Raw genomic sequence first — 23,250 nt, 5'->3', positions numbered from 1 at the left:
CAAGAAGGCCACTTGAGTGGACCGATATTATCCAAAATCATGGACCTTCTAATGCATGACAGCTCTTCCCTGAACTTCCAAGTCTCACCTGACCTTCATCCTTATGTTTCCAGGAGGATGGAGTTATCAGTCATTTCAGGACGTTTGCTTTGGGGCTTGCGAGTTATTATTCCACCAACATTGAGGAAACCAGTGTTGGACCAATTGCATTCTGGACACTGGAATAGTTTGCATGAAAGAGATTGGAAAAAGCTACTTTTGGTGGCCTGGTCTGAACCAAAACATTGAAGCCAAGGCAAGATCCTGTTCCTGTCGAATTGTGAGAAACATGCCTCAATTGGCGCTCCTCCACCCATAGGATTGGTCGGAAAACCGTGGCAGCACCTCCGCATCGATTTCACTGGTCCATTTGAAGGAACGATGCTCATTCCAAATGGCCCGAAGTTTGAGTGATGTACTACTACTGAGAGTGCAATTTAAAGGCTGAGACATGTTCAGTCATTATGAGTTACCAGAATAACTTGTGACTGACGATGGACCTCAGTTTGTCTTGCAGGAGTTTGGGGATTTTTTGAGAAGTAGTGGAATTCATCACATCACCTCAGCACCATACCACCCATCCAGCAATGGATTAGCAGAGAGATTTGTTCAAAGCATGAAACACATTTTAAGATTGGCACAAGGGCATCCCTCTATTCAAAAGTGTCTGGACACATTCTGCTGACATACCAAAACATGCCACATGCTACAACTAAAGCATTTCCAGCGTTCCTACTAATGGCACGGCAACTGCACGCTTGCTTTGATTTGCTGAAACCAACAAAAATACAACAAGTTGTGCAAAATCAACAGCATGATCAAGTGAAGAGTAGAGCAGAAAAATCAAAGCTGAGAATTTTCTGTTCTGGACAAGAAGTTCTAGCTCGTAATTATGCTGCCGGAGCTAAGTGGGTTCCTGTTACTGTGATTGCTCAGACAGGACCTGTTTTGTACATTATCCAAACTGTAAATCTCACCTAGCAGAGACATGTTGACCAACTGTTGCCAAGTCAAGCACCATCTAAGGATACACCTCTTATGGAAGAGGCTGATTTCACCAGTTCGAGTGGGCCATCTCCAAATCAAGGAATGCTAACTCCAGTCTTAGCACCTCAGTCTAGCTCGACTGAAGTTGAAGTCGTCTCACTTTCACCTGCACTAGACACAACTTCAAATTCTGCTGCATGTCCTAAATTGTCATCAATCTCCAATGGATGTTACTCTGTAAAAGCACCAGATGTCTGCTATAATCCACACTAGGAGAGAAGACCACCTGAGTGCCTGAGTTAGAGTTAAGGTGAACCCATGTGTTTTTTCAGGGGGCGGGGTCAGGATAATCCCCAGGGTTCAGCTGAGAATAGAGGCAGCCTACCCTCTTTCCCTCGTTCAAAAAATGTTTTGTTAAACTGACATTCCAATAAAGGGGGAGGAACATGTTATGTACTGTTTGTCTTGTTTAGCTTGCTGTACTTTGCAAATCAGTACATTATGGGGTTGCAGAATCCATTTTGTTTCTTAGTTCATAAGAACGTAAGAAATAGGAACAGGAGTAGACCATTCAGCCCCTCGAGCCTGCTGCGCCATTCAATAAGATTGTGGGTGATCACCTTGTGTTTCGATTTCAACATTCCCATCTAACCCTGATTAACTTTTGATTCCCTTGGCTAACAAGAATCTATCTACCTCTGACTTAAAAATAATCAATGACCCCATCTCCATCGTCTTCTGAGGCAGGGAGTTCTGAAGTTGCACAGCCTTTGGAGAAAAGATTTCTCTTCATCTGTCCTAAAAGGGCAACCCCTAATTTGAAAACAGTGCACCATAGTTCTGGACTCAGCCACAAGAGGAAACATCCTTTCAAAGCTTACCTTGTCAAGGATGTTCAGGATCTTGTATACTTCAACCAAATCACCCCTCACTCTTCTAAACTCCAGTGGAAACAAGCTCAGCCTGTCCAACCTTTCCTCATAAGACAGCCCACTCGGAGTGTTCCAGGTATTAACCTAGTAAACCTCCTCTGAACCACCTCCAATGCATTTACATCCTTCCTTAAATGAGGAGACCAAAACTGCATACAGTATTCGAGGTGCGGTCTCATCAATACCCTGTATAATTGAAGCATAACATCCTTACTTTTATATTCAATCCCTCTCAAAATAAAGGATAGCATTCCATTAGCCTTCTTAATTACTTGCTGTACCTATACACTAACTTTTTGTGACTTGTACTACAACACCTAGGTCCCTCTGCACCTCAATTATGCAACCGTTCTCCATTTAAGTAATACTCTTTTTTTTGTTCTTCCTGACAAAGTGGACAACTTCACATTTTACCACATTAAACTCCATTTGTCAGATCTTTGTCCACTCACTCAACCCATATATATCCATCTGCAACTTCCACATGTCCTCTTCACAACATACTTTCCTACCTATTCGGATGCTGAAGTAAAATAAAACGGAAGTTCTTGGCAATACCAATATTAAAAAGTGACAACAAGATTGAAAGGGGGAACAAAGAGCAAAGACACAAGCACAGAAACATTAGAATCCAGAATAAGAGAAACACAGAAACTGCAGTCTGCTTTTTACAAACCTTTGGTGAATATTTAATTTGCATTTAGAACCTTAAACCTTTGTATTAAATAATGTTTGCTGTATTATTCAAACTTCTCTTGTTCCTGATTCCTGTGTTCCTTTTGCTGCTGCCATTCCTCCTGTTTCTGATTCCATGGTAGGAGCAAAGATTCTTTTTGTTTTGTTGAGCGCATTGTTCCCTGTTTTTTGCTCTGATATAGAGGGTTCACCTGTGCACTGAAACTTGTGCTAGTGCCACACTGCACCAGTCAAAAGAGGTGAACATTGGTGGTCTTTCCTATGCAAACATTGAAAGCCAATATATTCTACAGACAAAATGTATTATCTAAAAACAAATTAACAATTTAATTGGCAGTTGTGTAGCTTGCCAGAAGTGTTTCATTCTTATTAGAAGTTGACCTTAGCACAACAATAGTTATACAATTAATTGAAAATCACACTTAATATTTTACTGTTTTCTTAGTGTTGATCACTGACTAGGAGATAAATGCCTTATTTATTTTCCTTAGGAAACCTCAAGATTGCGTATGAAACACCTGATCAGCTTGCACAATTTTGTATCAGAAGTGACATCAGAGCTCATCTGGCTGAATGAAAAAGAGGAAGAAGAATTAGCTTATGACTGGAGTGACAGTAATACAAATATTACTGCAAAGAAAGAATATTTCATTGTAAGTTTTATTTTAAGGGTTTCATAGTATAGCCTTTTCCAAAAAAATTTTGCCTGACTTCCCAACCTAATGCTTATTTGTTTCTTTATCCCCTCTCATTCCCTGGCAACAGTTCTGGTGAAATAAAGAAAGCTGAAATCTTGTTCATTGGGCTGGACTAGTGTATGGTTTCTATTTTCTGTCAACTCTTTTCTAATGCAGTTGGCTTGACAAGTGTTTCCATAAGCAAACCCAGCCATGTCATGGCTTTGGGCATTGCGATCATTTTAATTGGAAGCTGACTCTTCTATATTACTTTGAACTTGTTAATTTGGGCCGACAACTGCTAGGAGTGGACAAAAAAGTGGGGCACTGACCTCGAGTACACTTCTGATGACAGGGAAAATGAGCTATTCGAACCAAGCTTATGGAAAGTTTGTGATTTGCACTATGTTTACACAGATATAGATGCACCAAATTTTAGTAATTAAATGTATTCATGAAGATAGAAGGAGTTTGGGCTGGGAAACGCTTATTAATGCATTGCACTCAATTGCAACTTCAGATCCTTCCTAGGTTTATTACTCTTGCAATCCAGAGCGTCTACCATTTCTTTGATGATAGTTTAACTGCATTCTTAAAATCACACACTTCTTCCATGGCAATGACTAATTTTTGTGGCTAACTTAAATATCACAGAAAAAAATTGATGTTCACCTTGTTGAATTGTCTCCTGCATGCTGATTTTCACATATGGTTTAGATTGTTTTCATAAGAGTAGGCGCACTCTATCTGTTCATACTAAGTAAGTTAATGGATTCATGGGCGATGCACGCAGGTTTGGACTTGATGCCTCTTGTGATGAAGTTGTGAAGATGAAGCCACTGAAGAATTACTAAGCAGAAAAAAAGCATTGCATTTATATAACATCTTTCATGGCCACTGGATGTCCTAAAGTGCTTTACAGCCAATTAAGTACTTTTTGAAATGTAGCCACTGTTGTGATTTAGAAAATGCAGCACCCAATTTGCACACAGCAAACTCTCAAAAAGCAATGTGATAATGCTTTTCTTTGAACTAGTGCTGTGGGATATTTTATGTCCACCTGAGAGAGCAGATGGGGCCTCAGTTTAATGTCTTATCTAAAGGATGATGCCTCTGACGGTGCAGCACTTCCTCAATACTGCACTGGATTATCAGCCTAGATTGTTCTGCTCAAGTCCTGGAGTGGGACGTGAACCCACAGCCTTTTGATTCAGAGGTGAGAGTGCTACCAACTGAACCACAGCTGATACGTGAACGGAGGTGATACTTTCCAGCCCCCTCATGCACCCCAAAATAGCAGTTGTGGCAAGGTTAGAGATTAATGTAGCACATGGTTCACAAAGACAAAAAAAATGACCCAAACGTGGGGATGAATAGAATTTTTTAACAAGTACTGATACAATTGCCATATGCCAGTTTAATTCTGTGAAAGTAGAAAGATTCAACCAAGGTAACATTGTTTCTACCAATTCACTTAATCTGATTACTAGGGCACATTAGTAAGAGAAGATCATAACCACCTCTCTGCTGAACTTGATAGCATAATGAAAATATTAACTTTTATATTTGTAAAATAACGACTGGTTGAAAAACTGTAACAGGTAATTTGTGACTGTCTTTAAGAGATTTCATTTGTGAAGCAATGAGCAAGTCTTTGTCACCATTAATTATAATATCAGCAGAGATTTGCAATCTGGGACAGAATCGAACAAAGCAGGTGGGCATAAAAGTTGCAGGTGGGCTTAAGCAAAAGGTATCCAATTAAAATAAAAGCAAAATACTGCGGATGTTGGAAATCTGAAACAAAACCAGAAAATGCTGGAAAAACTCAGCAGGTCTAACAGCATCTGTGGAGAGAAAAACAGAGTTAACATTTCGAGTCCGTATGACTCTTCAAGCTCTGAAGTGTCATACGGACTTGAAATGTTAGCTCTGTTTTTCTTTCCACAGATGCTGTTAGGCCTGCTGAGGTATCTAATTAAGGTAAGTAAAAAGCCATTTGCAAGAGGCTGCCTGAAGCCGCCATGAGGCAGCCTCCTGGCAGCAGACCGAGGAGGCCAGTGCTCCAAGCAGATTTTGAAGCCTCCTTAACTGCCGAGCCACAGTGGAACCCACAGGTCACCTGCAATTGTTCCCCCTCCAAATCGATGCAAATCAATGCTGGGTGATTCTCCAAACACTGGGTGGGTTGGGACCCCCATTTGGCCCTGACACTAGGGTACCGACCCAAAATTGTGCCCCTGGTTTCTGTCACTGGGGAATCACTTGTTCTTGTTCCTCCCATTTGCTGACCTTGATTATAAATCCCAAGATTCTGCACTACTGTTGTATTTCTTTTTCCTTCAGAGTTGTTTATACTCTGTCTCTATGCACCTCAGTAGTTGATGTGATCGTTAAAATAATTGAACGAAGGTTGGTTAAAAATAACTCTCATCGTATCTCCTTCAGGAACTGAAGAAAGAACTGGAGCAAAAACAGAAGGTTATCAAATCCCACCAGGAGACTGGAGAACATCTTTCACTGAAGAACCATCCAGCCAGACAGACAGTTGAGGTAATTTGTTCTGCTAATATGAAGTTTGACAATTGGTTATTGAAATCTGATTTCATGACAGAAGTAAGTCTGAATTATATCCGCCTTTGTTGTTATGCAGTTAACTTATGAGACTATCAAAGGCTGCTTCAATCATGCTTAGTTTTTAGTTTTAAAATAACGGTGGTTGTTACTTGTAGTTATACCATCCTGAACTCCCAAGAAACTGCTTAAACCCCAGTTTCACTTGCATTCACTTGCTGCTTATTGCCTTGGTTTTAACAAATCCCAGCCAGGATATAAAATAGGAGCGGTAGATTTTGGCAAGATTAATTTTGTTTGCTGAAGATGCATCACCTGTTAATTGATTGTGGAACAATGCTAATACTCATAACCTCGCTAATATAATTAGCAGCATCGTTAGATTGGGGGAGGAGGGCGTTCGTTCAGGGTTGAGGAGTCAGGTTGCTTATGATTGTGGCATTTAGATCTTTCGTACTGAAGAGTCTAAAAATGGGAATAAATTATTTTTGGCATATTTTCAGTAAATTTCCAAGAATAGTTATTAGTAAGCATAGTAGAAAAATAAGACATTTTACTATAATCTCCAGTTGTAAAGGACAAATATTTTAATTTTAATGCAGTTTCTAGTCTTCAGATTTACAAAAGCTTGCATTTAATTCTTTTGACTATAGAAATGTTATTCGCTGATTTATATAGAGTTGGGGGATAAGAAGGTAATTTGAGCAAGAATGAAAAGAAAGCATTGTTATTTTTTAAAAAGGTAAAGCATAAACTTTCATAATTTATACTTTACAAGGATCTTGAAATTCAATTAAAAGTAACAAAGTAATAGCAAGACAGAGTTACATAAGATCAATTAATACCCTGCTTGTTTTAGTTGGTAGCACTCACATCGTCTAAACAGTCATTTTGGTGCAATGTATGCTACATTGTTAAATGCATAATGTTTCAAAGAGATTTCATAGCAAACAATGCAGCATTCACTCCTTAAATATTCTAGAGGGCCTTGGGGGAGATGGCCTAGTGATCCAGAGACCCAGGCTAATTTTCTGGGACACTGGTTCAAATCTCACCATGGGAGCTGGTTAATAAATGTGGAATACTAAAGCTAGCCTCAGTAATGGTAGTCCTGAAACTATCATCGATTGTCATAAAAACCCATCTGGTTCACTAATGTGCTTCAAGGAATGTAAATCTCATGTGATTCCAGACCCGCAGCAATGTCATTCACTCTTAACTGGCCCCCTGCAATGGTGTGCAAGCCACTCGAGGGTAATTAGGGATGGGCAACAAATGCTGGTCTTACCAATGACACCCACATCCCGTGAAAGAATAATTAAAAAAAAGTCCTGACCAACGTTGCATCCTCAATCAGCCCTGCTGGGAAGAAGAAGACACAATAACTGGTTATGCATCTCCTATGCTGTTTGTGGGATCTTGCAGTGTCCAATTGGTTGCCATGTTCACTGTTTAACAGTAGTGGCAGCATTTCAGAAAGTAATTTGTTTGTTCTGAGTTACTTTGAGATGGCCTGACCAGATTATAAGTTCTATTAGGGAAGGTTCAAGTAGTTGGAATGATAAATGCATAGGCATTCTTGTCTAATGTAATAACAAATGATGCAGTTTGTTTATATGTCGGGTAGTTGCATCACAAAAGTACTTAAAGCACTATTCATATTTTGACTAAACACTTTGTTGCTTCCAAGGCATACAGTGCAGCACTTAAGACACAATGGCACTGGATCAAACAGCTGTGTTGCTGTGTGGAACAACATGTGAAAGATAATGCTGCTTACTTCCAGGTAAGACAAACTTGTATAATTAAAATAAACATTCTGACTGTGGAGATCTATTTGTACAATTAGGTTGCATCCCATTGAGCTAAATCTGTGTATTAATTACTGAAATATTTGAGCTGTTTTGTTTAAACTAAGAGTTTAACGGGTCCCTGTTGCTGTTGGGTAGGATTGCTGATCAACAGCATATGTTGGAAATGCACGAGAAGCTGCCTCTGATTTCCCAACTATTCAAGGCACAAAATTCTCCGCCAGCACTGTGGACTTATTAAAAATGGCCTGTTTTGGCTGTTCATAGTAAATTACAGTGAGTGTTCAGCAAATTAAGCTGTTCTTTGCCACTATAAATTAGGTTTTAAAGAGCAGGGAGTTACTAGCAAGATTTCAGCCATTGCTGAACTCAACTGATCAGCAATCTTGTTGCTAGCTTCAGTGGGGAGAATATTACTCTGGTTACTATGTGCAGGAATATTAAATGAATTGAAGAAGGTTATATTTATAATGTTGCTACAGAGAGTGACCAGTGTGGTTCACTTCTCCACACAAGACTATAGTGTGGCTTTGCACAGCTCTTCCGTGAGTATTACCAGCATGAACTTAATATTTTGAAGAGGAGATGAAGAGGCCTGATGCATTGTTGCTGTCTTCCTTTGTTTTTTCTTCTGGGCTGGGTCTTTCTACATCTGCTGTTTCTCAGGTCTTTGCTAGTTCTTTAATTATTTGTTATTTCTTCCTTCAAGTCCCAACCACTGACTTCCGAGACAAACAAAACCTGGATCCCAAACAGGAGTCTGATTGTCTTCAAAAATATACCTTCTCATGTTTTCTCTCATCTCAGCATATAGGCACTGGTAGTTTGTAAATCAGATATTCTTTTCTCACCACTTTTCTATTCTAAAAGTGTTGACTCTTTTGCAGTGATTTTGTCTGCTGATCTCCATCCTATGCCTCAATTAAACAGTCATCATTTATGTATGAGCCTATACAATGAGCGTTGATAAACTATTCAATCATGAAGGGAAGCACAAACAAACTTAATCCTACACTCCACCTTGGTTTAGGCTACTGAGTCATGAGCAGAACACCTGGATGATTTTCCTCTCCCTGTCCCAATTCTACTGTGGCCAATTGCAAACTTCTACTGTAGCTCCAAGAATCAAATTTCAATGTTCTAAGTATGAGGGGTCCATTTACTCACTCAATCAACTTGTTGAGTCATCAGTAATGATGTATTGGACATTTTCGTAACATTCTTGTCTATTTGTATTCTAAACCTTTTGAATTTTGTGAAGGACAGAAATCTGATACTTGGAACCTTGCCAAATGTGGTTGGATTTTATAGCAGTTATTATATTGCCTTTTTAATAGAACATACTGTTAACATTTGTTCATTCTTATGCATAGATCATCCTCTTTAGAAAATGAAGTTAAACTATTGTTAGGTAAAGTTTTACTTTTATATTTTCACCTCCCATTTACAGGCTGTTTGCAACTATGCATTTTAAACTAAGATGGGCAGAATGAATCCTTCAACTTTCCACCATTGTTTAGTCAGTTATATGCTCAATTTGTTTGGGGCAGGCTGAATAATGCAATTCTTTCCCTTTCCTCCAAGATGCAATTTTTCACTAAGGCCACTAGATGAAGCAGAAGTTCAAGAACACATTAAATTTGAGATTAATTAATTTGTCAGCAACCTTATATAGAAATTCATTTTCTACAGGTTGGATTTCTACATTATTAATTCAATTCTTCTCATTTTAGCTTGGAGATTTTTAGGAAAATAGTGTCTTCTGTTTTATCCATTCTCACCCAATAATATATATATTATTTGTGTGTTCCTGCTGTCTTGCAGTTTTTAAGTGATATTAAAGAAGCAGAACAATATCTACGGAACCTACAAGAGACAGTAAAGAGAAAATATAAGTGCGACCGGACCAGTGGCCTGTCAAAACTGGAGGATCTACTTCAAGATTCCATGGTATGGACAGAATCATGCAAGCTGGACATGAATGTGAAACTAGCCTTTTGATAATTGTCTTGTTTAAAAATTGTTTGGTGTTCAGATTCATGGAAGATTACCTTTTATCCAAAGCCTTTTATAGAAGGATTTGAATTAGACAGTTAGTGATACATAAACCTGGTACACAATTTTGAACTTGGACATCTCGAGCATCTCAGGGTGCCATGCATATGGCAAGTTGCCAGGTGCAAGTTCCTCCAACATGGCAGATAGCAGTTGAATAGCAGAAGAAGAATAACAATTGCTGAAACTCGTTACTTGGAAACTAGGTATAAGAAATTCATTTATACATACAGGGTTCAATGTCTACCGTTATTGGGTTGGAGAGAGGCAAACAAGCGCTTTGAAATTCCACACCTGCCCCTGGTGGAACAGCCATTTGATGAGTTGTCTTGTATGTCCATACTGTGGTTGGAAAGATAGTATTTGTGCTTTCACACATTTGATAATGTGTTCTTCTACCCACCATGCCACTCATGAGCAGCTCCTGGTACCCATTAAGGGTTTAAATCCATTCTTATCAGCTATCTAGCAACAACTAGTGACTAGCCTCTTCACGTGTGGTAATGAGGCTTTTAAAGTCACATGATAAATTATCATGACTGATAACTGTCAGAAACCATGATGGAAGGCTCAATTATCTGATACTGGAGCAAGGCCAAGTCTAAAGTTCTTCACCGTTAATGGTTTACTATCTAATGGTTTAATGGCTTGGTTCAGAAATAGAATTTACAAGAATGGACCTGTCACTGGAGGCCGAGGTTCTTCCCTCTCTTCTCAAGATAACCCTGTAACCTAATGAGTAGGCTGTTCATAGATAGACAAGCAGTGGTAAATTTATCAGTGCTTCAATCTGGTAAATTGCACCTTTTATACTGGCATTGGAGGCAGCCCAGAGAAGGTTCACTAGGTTGATCCCTGGTATGGAGGGATTTTCTTATGAGGAGAGGTTGAGTAAGTTGGGCCTGTACTCATTGGAGTTTAGAAGAATGAAAAGCAATCTTGTTGAAACATAAGATTCTTAGGAGGTTTGACAGGGTAGATGCTGAGAGGTTGTTTCCCCTTGTGGGAGAATCTCGGACCAGAGGGCATAATCTCAGAGTAAGGGTTTGCTCATTTAAGACAGAGATGGGGAGGAATTTCTTCTCTGAGGTTAACGAATCTGTGGAATTCTTTACTGCAGAAGGCTGTAGAGGCTGGGTCGTTAAGTATATTCAAGGCTGAGATAGACAGATTTCCAATCAGTAAGGAATCAAGGGTTCTGGTAAAAAGGCAGGAAAGTGGAACTGAGGATCATCAGATCAGCCACGATTTCATTGAATGGTGGAATGGACTCATTGGGCCGAATGGCCTACTTCTGCTCCTGTGTCTTATGGTTTTACAGCCAAACTCCCTCAAGTTGTCCGCATTTAAAGGCTCCTCATCTTTGCCAACATGTACCTATGTGAAGTGTATCCCTACAGAAAGAGAGTCTGCACTTTACATGGGTCAAATAGAATATAGATTTGTCTGTAGTTTTATCTGCAGGTTCTTAAACATTGTGGTAATTTTCCATATATGCTAGATCCTCAGATAATTACATAAATTTCTCCTATATTTGTGACATACTGATATCCTACTGATCAATTTTCCAACCATATTTTAGTTGGGGAAGGAAGCATATAAATAATGCAAGTGTATTGCACTTTTTTGACCTCTTTAAAATGACTGGATTAAAACCAATGCACTAAGATAAACGCAAAATACTTGCTGATGTTGGAAATCAGAAATAAAAGCAGAAAATGTTGGAAAAACTCAGCAGGTCTCACAGCGCCTGTGGAGAGAAACAGAGTTGGTGTTTTGAGTCCGTATGATTTCTTCAGCGCTAAAGAGAAGTAGGAATGTGATGGATTTTATACTGTTTAAGAGGGGTGGAGCAAAATAGAAGGTCTGGGATAGGTGAGAGCTAAGGAGAAATTTGACAAAGATGTCATGGACACAGGACAAAGGGAGTGTTACTGGTAGCATTAAAGGCTAAAAAAGGTGCTGATAGTGACATAAAGGTAAGATAGTATCTGTATTTGTCAAATTTCTCCTTATCTCCCACCTATCCCTGACCTTCTATTTGCTCCACCGCCTTTTAAACAGATTAAAATCCATCACATTTCTACTTCTCTTTAGCTCTGAAGAAGTCATGCGGACTTGAAACATTAATTGTTTCTCGCTCCACAGATGCTGCTTTACCTGCTGAGTTTTTTCAGCATTTTCTGTTCTTATTTAAATCCAATGCATTTGACCTACTCTGTACATTGATGTTTATCTGTAACAATTGTGGATTAATCTATAAACTGCTTTGTGTTCATTTCAAGTTCTAGAACTTTAGATTCTTGTAAGTTCTTACTACTTTGAACCCCTTCCATTTTACAATGAAATTCAGACTTGGTCCCTCTCCTTTTGTGTATTGTATCACTATGCCCTCTAGAGGAAAGACAGGAAATAAATGGTTTTGTGAAAATCTATAACCTTGTGTATCATCGCAATTAAAATTCAGTTTCTAAATCTGCTTTTGAAATGTAGGTGATATTTTAACCTGGTTATAGATGGTATTTGAAGAAAATATTTTTCTTTTTTTAATTCAATAAAATCACTGTTGTAATTTTGACTGTGTAAGCTCAACATGTCTTTAACCTGCCCTAGCAGAGTGTATGTGACTGTTCATTCCATATGTCAATCTTCCAGTTTAATAACTTAGAAGTGCTTACTTCATATAGTGCAAGTTATCACATTGAATATTGTAATTTTTGATTTTTGACTATAACTTTACTTTGAAGGACGAAAAGGAACAGCTGATCAAGTATAAGAGTTCTATAGCAAGTCTTGTTGGAAGAGCAAAAACAATCGTTCAGTTGAAACCAAGAAATCCAGATAATGCCATAAAAGCCACTATCCCTATCAAGGCTATCTGTGACTACAGGCAGATTGAGGTATGAGCTCTGCACCTGTTCTTAGTAAAAGATTGAAAAGGGAACAAAACGCTGAGTTACTTTTAGAAATGTGTAGAAAGCGGTATTAAATTGTATTAAATAGTCTCCATGTTTAGCCTTGGATGGCTGACACCTAGAATTGACACTGACATCTTGTTCTTGTACTATAAGTTTACAACTCTGCAGTGTTTTATTAAGTAAGAAATTTAATGAATTTTGCAAACAATTTTTTTATCCCTATTTCCCCACCCCCTCCCTGCCCTGTCTCTGTTATTTCTCATGGGAGCCGCTTGGCACCATGCAGCATCCATCAGCTGGGAAGGTTAAAGGGTCTGGGCCGCAGTCAACACTCCATAACCACTGTCAATATCACTTCGGAATTGGCCAGCAGGAGGTACGTTTTTAATGGGGTCATCCAACCATGCCAGTGTTTCCCTCCATCAGAGAATGGTGCATTGCACCTTGCAAGACATTTTTTATACAACTCGACTTGGAAATATCACTCCCAAGCAATGGTATATGTGCTTTAATAACTGCAACTATTCAAAACCCATGACCATCTGGTTGGGGCATAGATATTCTACTTAAAGTAAAAATTCTTTTATTTATAACTCAAATAACAGTTTCATAATGATCAAAACTTAGCGCTGATTTTATTTTGTCACATGACTCATTCCTTATTTCCCCAAAAAATTAAGTAGCTGTTTGTAAATTTCTGGAAGTCTACAATCAATAGATCATGGATTGTCTTGATTTTTTTTCATGGGTCAGCACCATAAGAGCACTGGATCCCTCCCAAAACTTTACATTCATTATGTATGCACAAATTCTTCTCAGAAGCCTTGAACCAGCACCTTATACGCAACACCATTCAATCAAGCGAGTGAAGAACTTAAATTCTAGTTTTTCATTTTCCATTTAAGTGAATGGGCATCTTGTAAGTCTGAGTGTGCTTCTGCTGATGCCATGGTAAATGAAATGTAGATAGATATATATATATATATATATATAGGAAAAAGTACTAGAGTTATAACCTTGTAATTATTAATAGATTACTGTCTGTAAGAATGATGAGTGCGTTCTGGAGGATAACTCTCACCGAACCAAGTGGAAGGTTATCAGTCCCACCGGGAATGAGGCAATGGTTCCATCTGTCTGTTTCACAATCCCTGCACCCAACCAAGAAGCCATTGACACTGGCAGCAGGTAGAGAACATTTCATTACCACAATTTTATGTAGTTGTTTTGATCATACCATCTCATTGCAGAATACAATCTAATTGATAGAGCTCATTTTAAAAATGAACTTTTTTAATATAATCTATTTAGGATGAATTGTTTGTATACAGCAATAATATATTGTACCATATCAACATTTTATAACTTTACCTCTTTTATATAGGAATCAGAATATTTGTTATATTAAATGGTATCTTTCTGATACCATTCAGAAAAGATTTGAAATTTATCCTAAAGAACATACTTGCAGTGGATTTGTTACAGTTATGACACTTAAGTGTATTTGAAGGATAACTAAGTCTAACCCGAATGACACATGCCTTCAAATGTCCATCTCAAGTTAATAATTTGCTAGGCTGTTCATTGGGTAAGCCATGTCATACAGGCTGCACTCTGCTTGAGTATTACGTCTGTGGTGTAATAAACTAGAGTCCATGACTGACGTACTTGTGTTTTGACCCTTATAGGCAGCCTAGTTCTTTGAATTGAAAGTTGACCCTCTTTTCTACCCTTGTTTTCTACTGGATAAAATGTACCTTTTAAAAACATCTGCAATATGTTAAAATAATTCTGTTATGGGTCTGCCGTGTTCAACCATTTTGCGGAGTATACCATGAGTGAGAAATTTAAGTGGATGGTAATACCATACAGATCTCAATATGATCTTGTCCTGCTGTGATATAAAATTTATGATTGTTTCTAACTTGATTTTGTACTCTCATACTTCTCTAATTATGTGTTTCAGAGTTGAACAAATGTATCAGAATGTTATGGCTCTGTGGCACCAGCTACACATTAACATGAAAAGTGTTGTGTCCTGGAACTATCTAGTGAAAGACATTGAAACCATTCACTCTTGGAACAAAGAAACCGTATGTATCTACTGGTTTGCTAAAATGTTGCTGTCAAAAACTATTGAAATAGTACAAATCCATAATTGTTGTGTAGCAGAACAGTGAAGTGTTAAGATGGAATTTACAGACATATAGCTCAAGTTATTTTAATTCATTGTAGCCATGACTGATATAATTCTGATAGAAGTTCCGAAATGATGAAAAGCTCCACACATGAATGCAGTTCACTCTTGACTATATATTTTTTTATAATTTTTTTTTTTACTTCGTACAAAAATCTTTTGTAAAATGCATCTCATGTAGGGTTGTGTATATGAATTATACATTTGGAACTCTGAATAATTATATGGCCCAAATTTTCCAATTTTAAAGATAGTGAAACTGTCAGCATTTGTAATCATTACTCTGTGAAACTGACAGCAGCAACTGGCATTCATATGCACGTGATTAAATGCGGGAATTCATAAGTTGCTGTCGGTCAGTGATTTCCTGCTGTTCCACAGGATGCACTGCTGAAGTCCTAACAGATGGAAGTGAATTAGAGATCACTGAATTTATATGAAGTTCTATTTTTATGCGTTTGTTCTTGCTGCAAAAGTCCTTGAACATTATACCTTGTTGAAAATATCTGAGTTCTTAATGGTGTACTAAATCATAACTACTAGTGAATAACCTCACCAGACCTGAAAATCTATTATATTCCATGATAATTGTATTTTTTTTTGTAGTTTGTTTGTGATTTTTCAGCTTCCAACTTTATCCCATGTGTGTGTCCTGATCTTCATTTCACATTCTGTAAAATTACAAAAAGTAAATTATAAAATCTGCTTGTTGCTTCCTGGTTTGTTGTTGGTAAGAATTCATCAATGTTATTGACTGTTTAGCCTGCTTGATGACATCGCTGTTGCTAGACACTAGAAATCCCCTATAGCTGCCGTCAGAATGAAATTAACATTGAGAAAGATGAAGACCAAACCACAGAGCTTTCCAGGCCTCCTTGGGTAGCTTTCTTCTTGGTCTGTGGTGGGTGCTGTGACTTCACTGCTGACTGTAATCCAGGCCTTCATTTAAAAAAAACTCTTAACCAATGTAATTAATATTTTACAGCACAATAGCTAGCATGATTTGTCCTTTACATTATTTGCCTCTATAAATTTCATTTGAATTTTTAGTTGAAACCAGCAGTAATATTTGAATAGCATTGTTACCATAAAACTTACTTACAGATCATTATGTGAGCTGAAAGCTTACAAAGCCAAACTGGCCAAGGGAGGCAGTAACCTCTGCAGACCTGCTGACATTCTAAGCGTTAAAATTATTGATCACAGATGTGTACCGAACTTAGAAAACCTCAATACTTTTTCATTCCAGTTTAAAACTCTGAAAACAAATGAGCAGTCACAAGTCATGAAAAACCTCCAAATGCATTATGAGGATTTCCTTGAGGACAGCCAGGAGTCTCAGGTCTTTTCCATTGCAGACAGACTACGATTAGAGGAAGAGGTGGATAACTGTAAGGAGCATTTTGAGAAGCTACTGGTATCCATGGAAACAGGTCAGTAAAAAGAACACAAAACAAGAATTAATATGCTCTTGGGTCAGGGCCTTCAACGCAATTATTTCATAAAAATAAAATGTAAGAGCCACGTCTTGGAAGTAACAATAAGTATCTTTGAAGCATATATCCTAGAGGCATCACAAGCTGCATTTCATGAATTGGATTTTGATAAACCATTGGTCATATTCCCAACAATTGACAACTTTTGAAAAGCAAAATTGTGATTAAATGATATTAAACTGTTTAGTTTACAGCAAAAGCAATATTGGTAGCAATCTTGTACATATAAAACAATGATGCCAGTGCTATTACAGGTGGCTAAACATCACTTGAAAGGGGGTTTGTTGAGGTGTGTGTGGTGCTACTGGAAGCAAATACAAGTGGTATAATCGTCAGAATCAAGGGCAGTGTTGGACTTCAATGTCTTTTTCCGACACAACTCTCCTATCCCAACCAAATAGCAGTCTCCAAAGCAGATGCCAACTCTTATCATTCAAAGTATATTCATAGATTTGTATAGGATAGTATACTCAGGTTTAATAATTAACTTTTTTTTTGTTCATGGGATGTGTGTTGCTAGCGAGGCCAATGTTTATTGCCCATCCTAATTGCCCTTGAGGACTTCTTGAATACTGCAGTCCTTGTAGGTACCTACGCTACTGTTAGAGAGGGAGGTGAGGATTTTGACCCAGTGCCAATGAAGCAGTGGCATAATAGTTCCTAGTCAGGGTTATCTGTGACTTGGAGGGAAACTTAATAGTGATGTAAAAGCCCATTGGACAATATATGGAATGCCCTACCTGTTCTCCTGTCTCTTACAAATAAAGCACGGCACCAGACCTGTGTGTACAGGCTAAAAATACTTGCTCAAATTTATCTACATGTAGAATATCAATAGAGGTAGAATGATATAGCAAAATATAGTAGAATGTACCATCTACAACAACTTAGCAGAGCTTCTTGGCAGCACTGCCCAAGCCTGTGACCTCCACCACCAAGAAAGGCAAAGGCCACAGGCCAATAGGAAGCCATTACTTCCAGGTTCCCCTCCAAGTTGCACACCATTCTCACCAGGATAGGTATCACTTTTCCTTCATCTTCACTGGCTGAAAGTCTTTAAAGTCCCTACCTAACAGTATTCCAGAAGCATCTTCAGAACAACAACTTCAGCACTTCACGTCAAAGGCTCACCATCATCTTCTTAGGAGCAACAATAGATGGGCAATAAATGCTGCTTTGCTGGCAGTGTCCACAACTGAAGAATGAATAATGAAAACAAGCTAAAGCCAAACAATGTTCAACAATTGAAGTAGAATCACACCACAAGGTGTTGGTAAAGTTTTTCTCAGAAAGGTATTTTAACCTTTTGAAAATGGTCTTAGATGGTGAATCATGTATCATGGCCTGGGTTTTATAGTAGTAATGATGGCGAAACCATAAGCATTCTCTGTTACTATATGAAACTGACAGCAATTTCTAGAGTCCACACAAGCACAGTTTTTTTTAAAAAATCTCTTTCATGGAATGTGAGGGTTGCTGGCAAGGCCAGCATTTGTTCCGCATCCCTAACTGCCCTTGAAGCGGTGGTGGTGAGCTACTGCAATTCAATAGAGGGCGGTAGTAAGTAGTGACTGAGAAGAATTCTGGGAGAAGTCAGCGCAGTCACCGCAACTCAGAAGGGGATCGAGGAGGACCCACTGTCAAAGAACGGAATAGCCCCAAACATTACATTGCTGTAGTGTTTCCATCCCTCCCTCCTCCTCAAGCCAAAAAAAGAGCGGGAGAGGCAGTACCTTCAAGAGTGCACCAGACCTGTGAGGGACACTCTTCCGAAACTGGATTTTTAAAAAAGCAGCTGATTGGTGGGTAAATTCTGGTGAGTTTTATTTTTCAACCTATTAAAGTAATTCATTGCTTAATACTGAGGTAGGAGCTTAAAAAAAATTTTAAAAGTATAGAGTAGTACTGTACAAGTATAATTAGTCAAGAAATAAGGTTCCTACCTAACATAAATAAAGCCCCGAGCTGGTGTATTTTTTTTAAGGGAGTAACTAGCTTAATCGAGAGGGATGTCATGGCAGGAGAACTCAGACCCATGATATGTTCCTCCTGTGGGATGTGGGAAATGAGGGATGCTTCCAACATCCCTGGTGACCATGTGTGCGGAAGGCGTGTCCAAATGCATCTTCTAGCTAACCGGATTTCAGAGCTGGAGCTACGGGTGGACTCATTGTGGAGCTTCTGCGATGCTGAGCAAGTCTTGGATAGCACATTTAACGTGGTGGTCGCACCGCAGGTGAAGATTACACAGGCAGAAAGGGAATGGGTGACTGTCAGGAACAGTAAAAGACTCAGGAAGGTAGTGCAAGAGTCCCCTGTGGTCATCTCCCTCTCTAACAGATATACCGCTTTGGATACTGTTGGGGAGGGATGGCCTCTCAGGGGAAAGCAGCAACAGCCAAGTTCACGGCACTGTGGGTGGCTCTGCTGCTCAGAGGGGCAGGAGGAAAACAAGTGGCAGGGCTATAGTGATAGGGGATTCAATATTTAGGGGCACAGACAAACGCTTCTGTGGCTGAAAACGTGAATCAAGGACGGTATGTTGCCTCCCTGGTGCCAGAATCCAGGATATCACGGAGCGGCTGCAGGACATTCTGGGGAGGGAAGGTAAGCAGCCAGGGGTCGTGGTACACATTGGTACCAACGACATAGGTAAACTAAGGGATGAGGACCTGCAAGCTCAGTACAGGAAGTTAGGAGATAAATTAAAATGCAGGACCTCAAATGCAGTAATCTCAGGACTACTCCCAGTTCCATGTGCTAGCGAGTACAGGAATAAGAGGATAGATCAAATGAACACGTGGCTGAAGAGATGGTGTAGCTGGGAGGGATTCAAATTCTTGAGGCACTGGGACCGGTTCTGGGGAAAGTGGGACCTGTACAAACCGGACAGGCTGCACCCAGGCCCAGTGTCCTTGCGGGGACTTTCGCTAGTTATGTTGAGTATTTAAACTAGTGTGGCAGGGGGATGGGATCCCAGAGTAGGATCAGATAGGTCAGATTCAATTCAGAAAAATGGAGGTAGAACATTTGCTAGGGACGTTGTGATAGACATGGAGTTACAGGAGAAGCAAAGTTTAAAAAGTTTCCAGCAAGGAAAATTGATGGGGTTAAACTGTTTATACTTCAATGCAAGGAGTATTACAAACAAGGTAGATGAGTTAAGGGCACAGGTAGACACATGGCAGCAGGATGTCATTGCTATAACGGAGACCTGGCTAAAGGAGGGGCAAAACTGGCAGCTTAATATCCCTGGTTACAGAGTCTTCAGACACGATAGGGTGGGAGATCAAAAAGGAGGCGGGGTAGCACTAATGGTTAAAGAATCAATTCCAGTTGTGAGAAGGGATGATATACTAAATGGGTCAATAAACGAGGCTTTATGGATTGAGCTTAGAAATAAAAAAGGGATAGTCACACTACTGGGAGTATACTGCAGACCCCCAAATAGTGAAAGGGAGATAGAAGAACAAATATGTAGACAAATTTCTGCTTGTAAGAACAAGAGGGCAATAATAGTAGGAAACTTCAACTATCCTAAAATCAACTGGGATTCAAACAATATAAGGGGCACAGAGGGAGAAAAATTCATGCATTGTGTCCAGGAAAATTTTTTCAACCAATTAGTGACAAACCCAATGAAAGGAGATGCAATTCTAGACCGAGTCTTGGGGAACGAAGAAGGACAAGTGAGTGAAGTGACAGTTGGCGACCTTATCGGGTACAGTGATCACAATTCAGTTAGATTTAGCATTACCATGGAAAAGGACAGAGATAAGGCAGGAGTAAAAGTCTTGAATTGGGGGTAGGCAAATTTTGCAGAAGTGAGAAGGGACTTGACTGAGGTGGACTGGACAGCCCTGCTGGAGGATAAAACAGTGGAAAACCAGTGGGAAGCACTAAAAAGCGAGATCCTAATTGTACAAAGTAGACATGTCCTCTACAAAAATAAGAGTGGTACAGCCAAATCTAGACCTCCTTGGTTGTCTAGAGGAATACAGGGCAAGATCAAACAGAAAAAGAAAACGTACGATAGGCACAAAGAACTAAGCACTGCAGACAACCTAGACGAATATAGGAAGTGCAGGGATGAAGTAAAAAAGGAAATAAGGAAACCAAAGAGAGGATATGAAAAAAGATTAGCAAGTAAAGTTAAAGATAACCCAAAGATGTTTTACCAATACATCAATGCTAAAAGGTTAGTTAAAGAAAAATTGGGACCTATCAGAGATGAAGATGGAAACTTGTGTGTAGATGCAGAGGCTATGGGAAGGGTTTTGAATGAATATTTTGTCTCCGTGTTTACAAAGGAAATGGAGGATGTAGATATAGTAGTCCAGGAGGAACACTGCGAGATATTAGACGGGTCAGTCATTAAGAGAGAGGAAGTACTCGAAGGGTTGAAATCCTTGAAAGTTGATAAGTCATCAGGCCCATATGGATTATTTCCGAGGCTGCTGAAGGAAGTCAGGGAGTTGATAGCAGATGCTCTGAGGATGATTTTCCAATCTTCACTTAGATACAGGAGAGGTACAGGAGGACTAGAGAAATGCAAACATAGTTCCATTGTTTAAAAAGGGATCAAAGGAAATGCCAAACAATTATAAGCCAGTTAGTCTTACATCGGTGGTGAGCAAATTAGTAGAATCAATCCTGAGAGATAGGATTAACTGTCATGAGGAAAGACATGGACTAGTCAGGGATGGTCAGCATGGATTTGTTAAAGGAAGGTCTTGCCTCTCAAATTTGATTGAATTCTTTGAGGTAGTGACAAGAAGGGTTGATGAAGGTCATGCAGTGGATGTTGTGTACATGGATTTTAGCAAGGCATTTGACAAGGTCCCATATGGCAGATTGGTCAGGAAAGTAAATGCCCATGGGATTCAGGGTAATGTGGCAAACTGGATAAAAGGTTGGCTTTGTAACAGGAAACAAAGTGTAATGGTCGATGGATGTCCTTGCGATTGGAAAGTTTTCTCAATTGATGTTCCACAGGGCTCGGTGTTGGGACCTTTGCTGTTTGTGTTATATATTAATGATTTGGACTTGAATGTGAGGGGCATGATTGGGAAATTTACAGATGACACAAAGATTGGCTGAGTAGTGGATAGTGCAGAGGATAGCCATAATCACCAAAACGATATAGATGGGCTGGTGGAGTGGGCGGTAAAGTGGCAGATGGATTTCAACATAAAGAAGTATGCAGTCATATGTTTAGGGAGGTCAAACAGTTACAGGGATTACACAATAAATGGGAATATACTAAGAGGGGTAGATGAAGTGAGAGATCTTGGCGTACAAGCACACAGGTCCCTGAAGGCAGCAGTTCAAGTAGACAAAGTTGTAAAGAAGGCGTATGGAGTGCTCTCCTTCATTGGCAGAGATATAGAATATAAAAGTAAGGATATAATGTTGGAATTGTATAAAACACTGGTGAGGCCACAATTGGAGCATTGTGTGCAGTTCAGGTCACCACATTACAGGAAGGACGTAATAACTCTGGAGAGAGTGCAGAGGAGGTTTACAAGAATGTTGCCAGGTTTAGAAAAGTGTAGCTACGAGGAGATGTTGGGGTTATTTTCCTTCGAACGTAGAAGGCTGAGAGGTGACTTGATTGAGGTGTACAAGATTATGAGGGGATTAGATAGTGGATAGGTTAAAATTGTTTCCCTTGGTGGAGAATTCTAGAACCAGGGGACGTAGATTCAAGATAAGTGGCAGAAGGTGTAGGGGGGACATGAGGAAAAACTTTTTTACGCAGAGGGTAGTGGGTGTCTGGAATTCGCTGCCCAAGTTGGTGGTAGAGGCAGAAACTCTAAACTCTTTTAAAAAGTACCTGGATCTGCACCTAAAGTGCTGTAAGCTGCAAGGCTATGGGCCGGGTGCAGCAAGGTAGGAATAGAAAGGGCACCTGGGTGTCCTCGGGCTGGCATGGACAAGATGGGCCGACTGGCCTCCTTCTGTGCTGTAACTTTTCTATGGTTCTATATGATGTTGGTACACCCACAGTGCTGACCTAGGAAACCCAGAAATTGCTGACAATGGTTCTATGCTCCCCCATGGGCATGCTGTTGAAGGCCTCTGCAGATTACAATAAAGTACAATCACTGAACCAACAAAACTTATCTTTTTATTCTATTGGTCTTGCTGAAATAACACTTGAAAAAGTCACACCTTATTGAATGTGGTGTAACTGGGTTTTTAATGGTGTGCTAATTTATTAATTATCATTGAACAGCCTCACAGTCCCTGAAAATCTAATTTTATATTTGTGGAATGTCAAATATCTCCATTATGATAAAATCCACATTTTTAAATGTATTTTTAAAATGTTCATTTGTTGTTTTATCTTCCATTTTAACACCATGTGTATGTCCCAATCATTTATTTTGTTTTCTGTAAAAAATTCAGTGCATTGTATTTGCCATTTGAGAGAATGCTTCAGTGTGATTGACTACTTAGCCTGCTTGATGATATCATTGGTGCTGGATGCCTGCAAGCACCTTGACTTCACACTAGGTTCAAGCTGGCATTGGGAAAGGGGAACCTGTGCCATGGAGATCACTAGATCTTTGTGGGATGTTTTCTTTGAGATCAGTGGTGAGTGCAATCACTTTGCTGTTGACTATGAAATCCTGGTCCATGTCTAAACTTGCTACATTTGTACCTTCACCTGAATTTCCTCATTTTTATCAGCTGGTGTCTGCTGTAAAGATGTAAAGTCACTCGGTCTCACCATCAGTCAGAGGTTACAAATGTACGAAGGAGAAAAATGTAGGGAAAGGATCCCTTGTTTGTTTGAGAGACTGGGAAATCCTTCAAATCTGTCCATTCTAAAAGTGTATTGCTGCTGTGATATCAACTATGA

The 23,250-nt window shown here is 39.3% G+C and overlaps 1 protein-coding gene across 4 annotated transcripts in view; it reads left to right on the top strand.

Moving 5' to 3' along the window:
* Positions 1-23,250, top strand: part of macf1a (microtubule actin crosslinking factor 1a) — a 651,250-nt gene that overhangs the window by 368,967 nt on the left and 259,033 nt on the right. For all 4 annotated transcript variants that reach the window (XM_041213072.1, XM_041213073.1, XM_041213071.1 and 1 more), the window contains 8 exons: positions 3,146-3,307; positions 5,780-5,884; positions 7,596-7,691; positions 9,541-9,666; positions 12,519-12,671; positions 13,723-13,877; positions 14,656-14,782; positions 16,136-16,319. In XM_041213072.1, coding sequence (XP_041069006.1) covers positions 3,146-3,307; positions 5,780-5,884; positions 7,596-7,691; positions 9,541-9,666; positions 12,519-12,671; positions 13,723-13,877; positions 14,656-14,782; positions 16,136-16,319 — 1,108 coding nt within the window. The remainder of the gene's footprint in view (positions 1-3,145; positions 3,308-5,779; positions 5,885-7,595; positions 7,692-9,540; positions 9,667-12,518; positions 12,672-13,722; positions 13,878-14,655; positions 14,783-16,135; positions 16,320-23,250) is intronic.

The sequence above is a fragment of the Carcharodon carcharias genome, chromosome 19, assembly GCF_017639515.1.
Source record: "Carcharodon carcharias isolate sCarCar2 chromosome 19, sCarCar2.pri, whole genome shotgun sequence".
NCBI classification, from domain to species: domain Eukaryota; kingdom Metazoa; phylum Chordata; class Chondrichthyes; order Lamniformes; family Lamnidae; genus Carcharodon; species Carcharodon carcharias.
The sequence above is the reverse complement of the archived record's forward strand: the minus strand, read 5'-3'. Positions and strand labels throughout refer to the sequence as shown.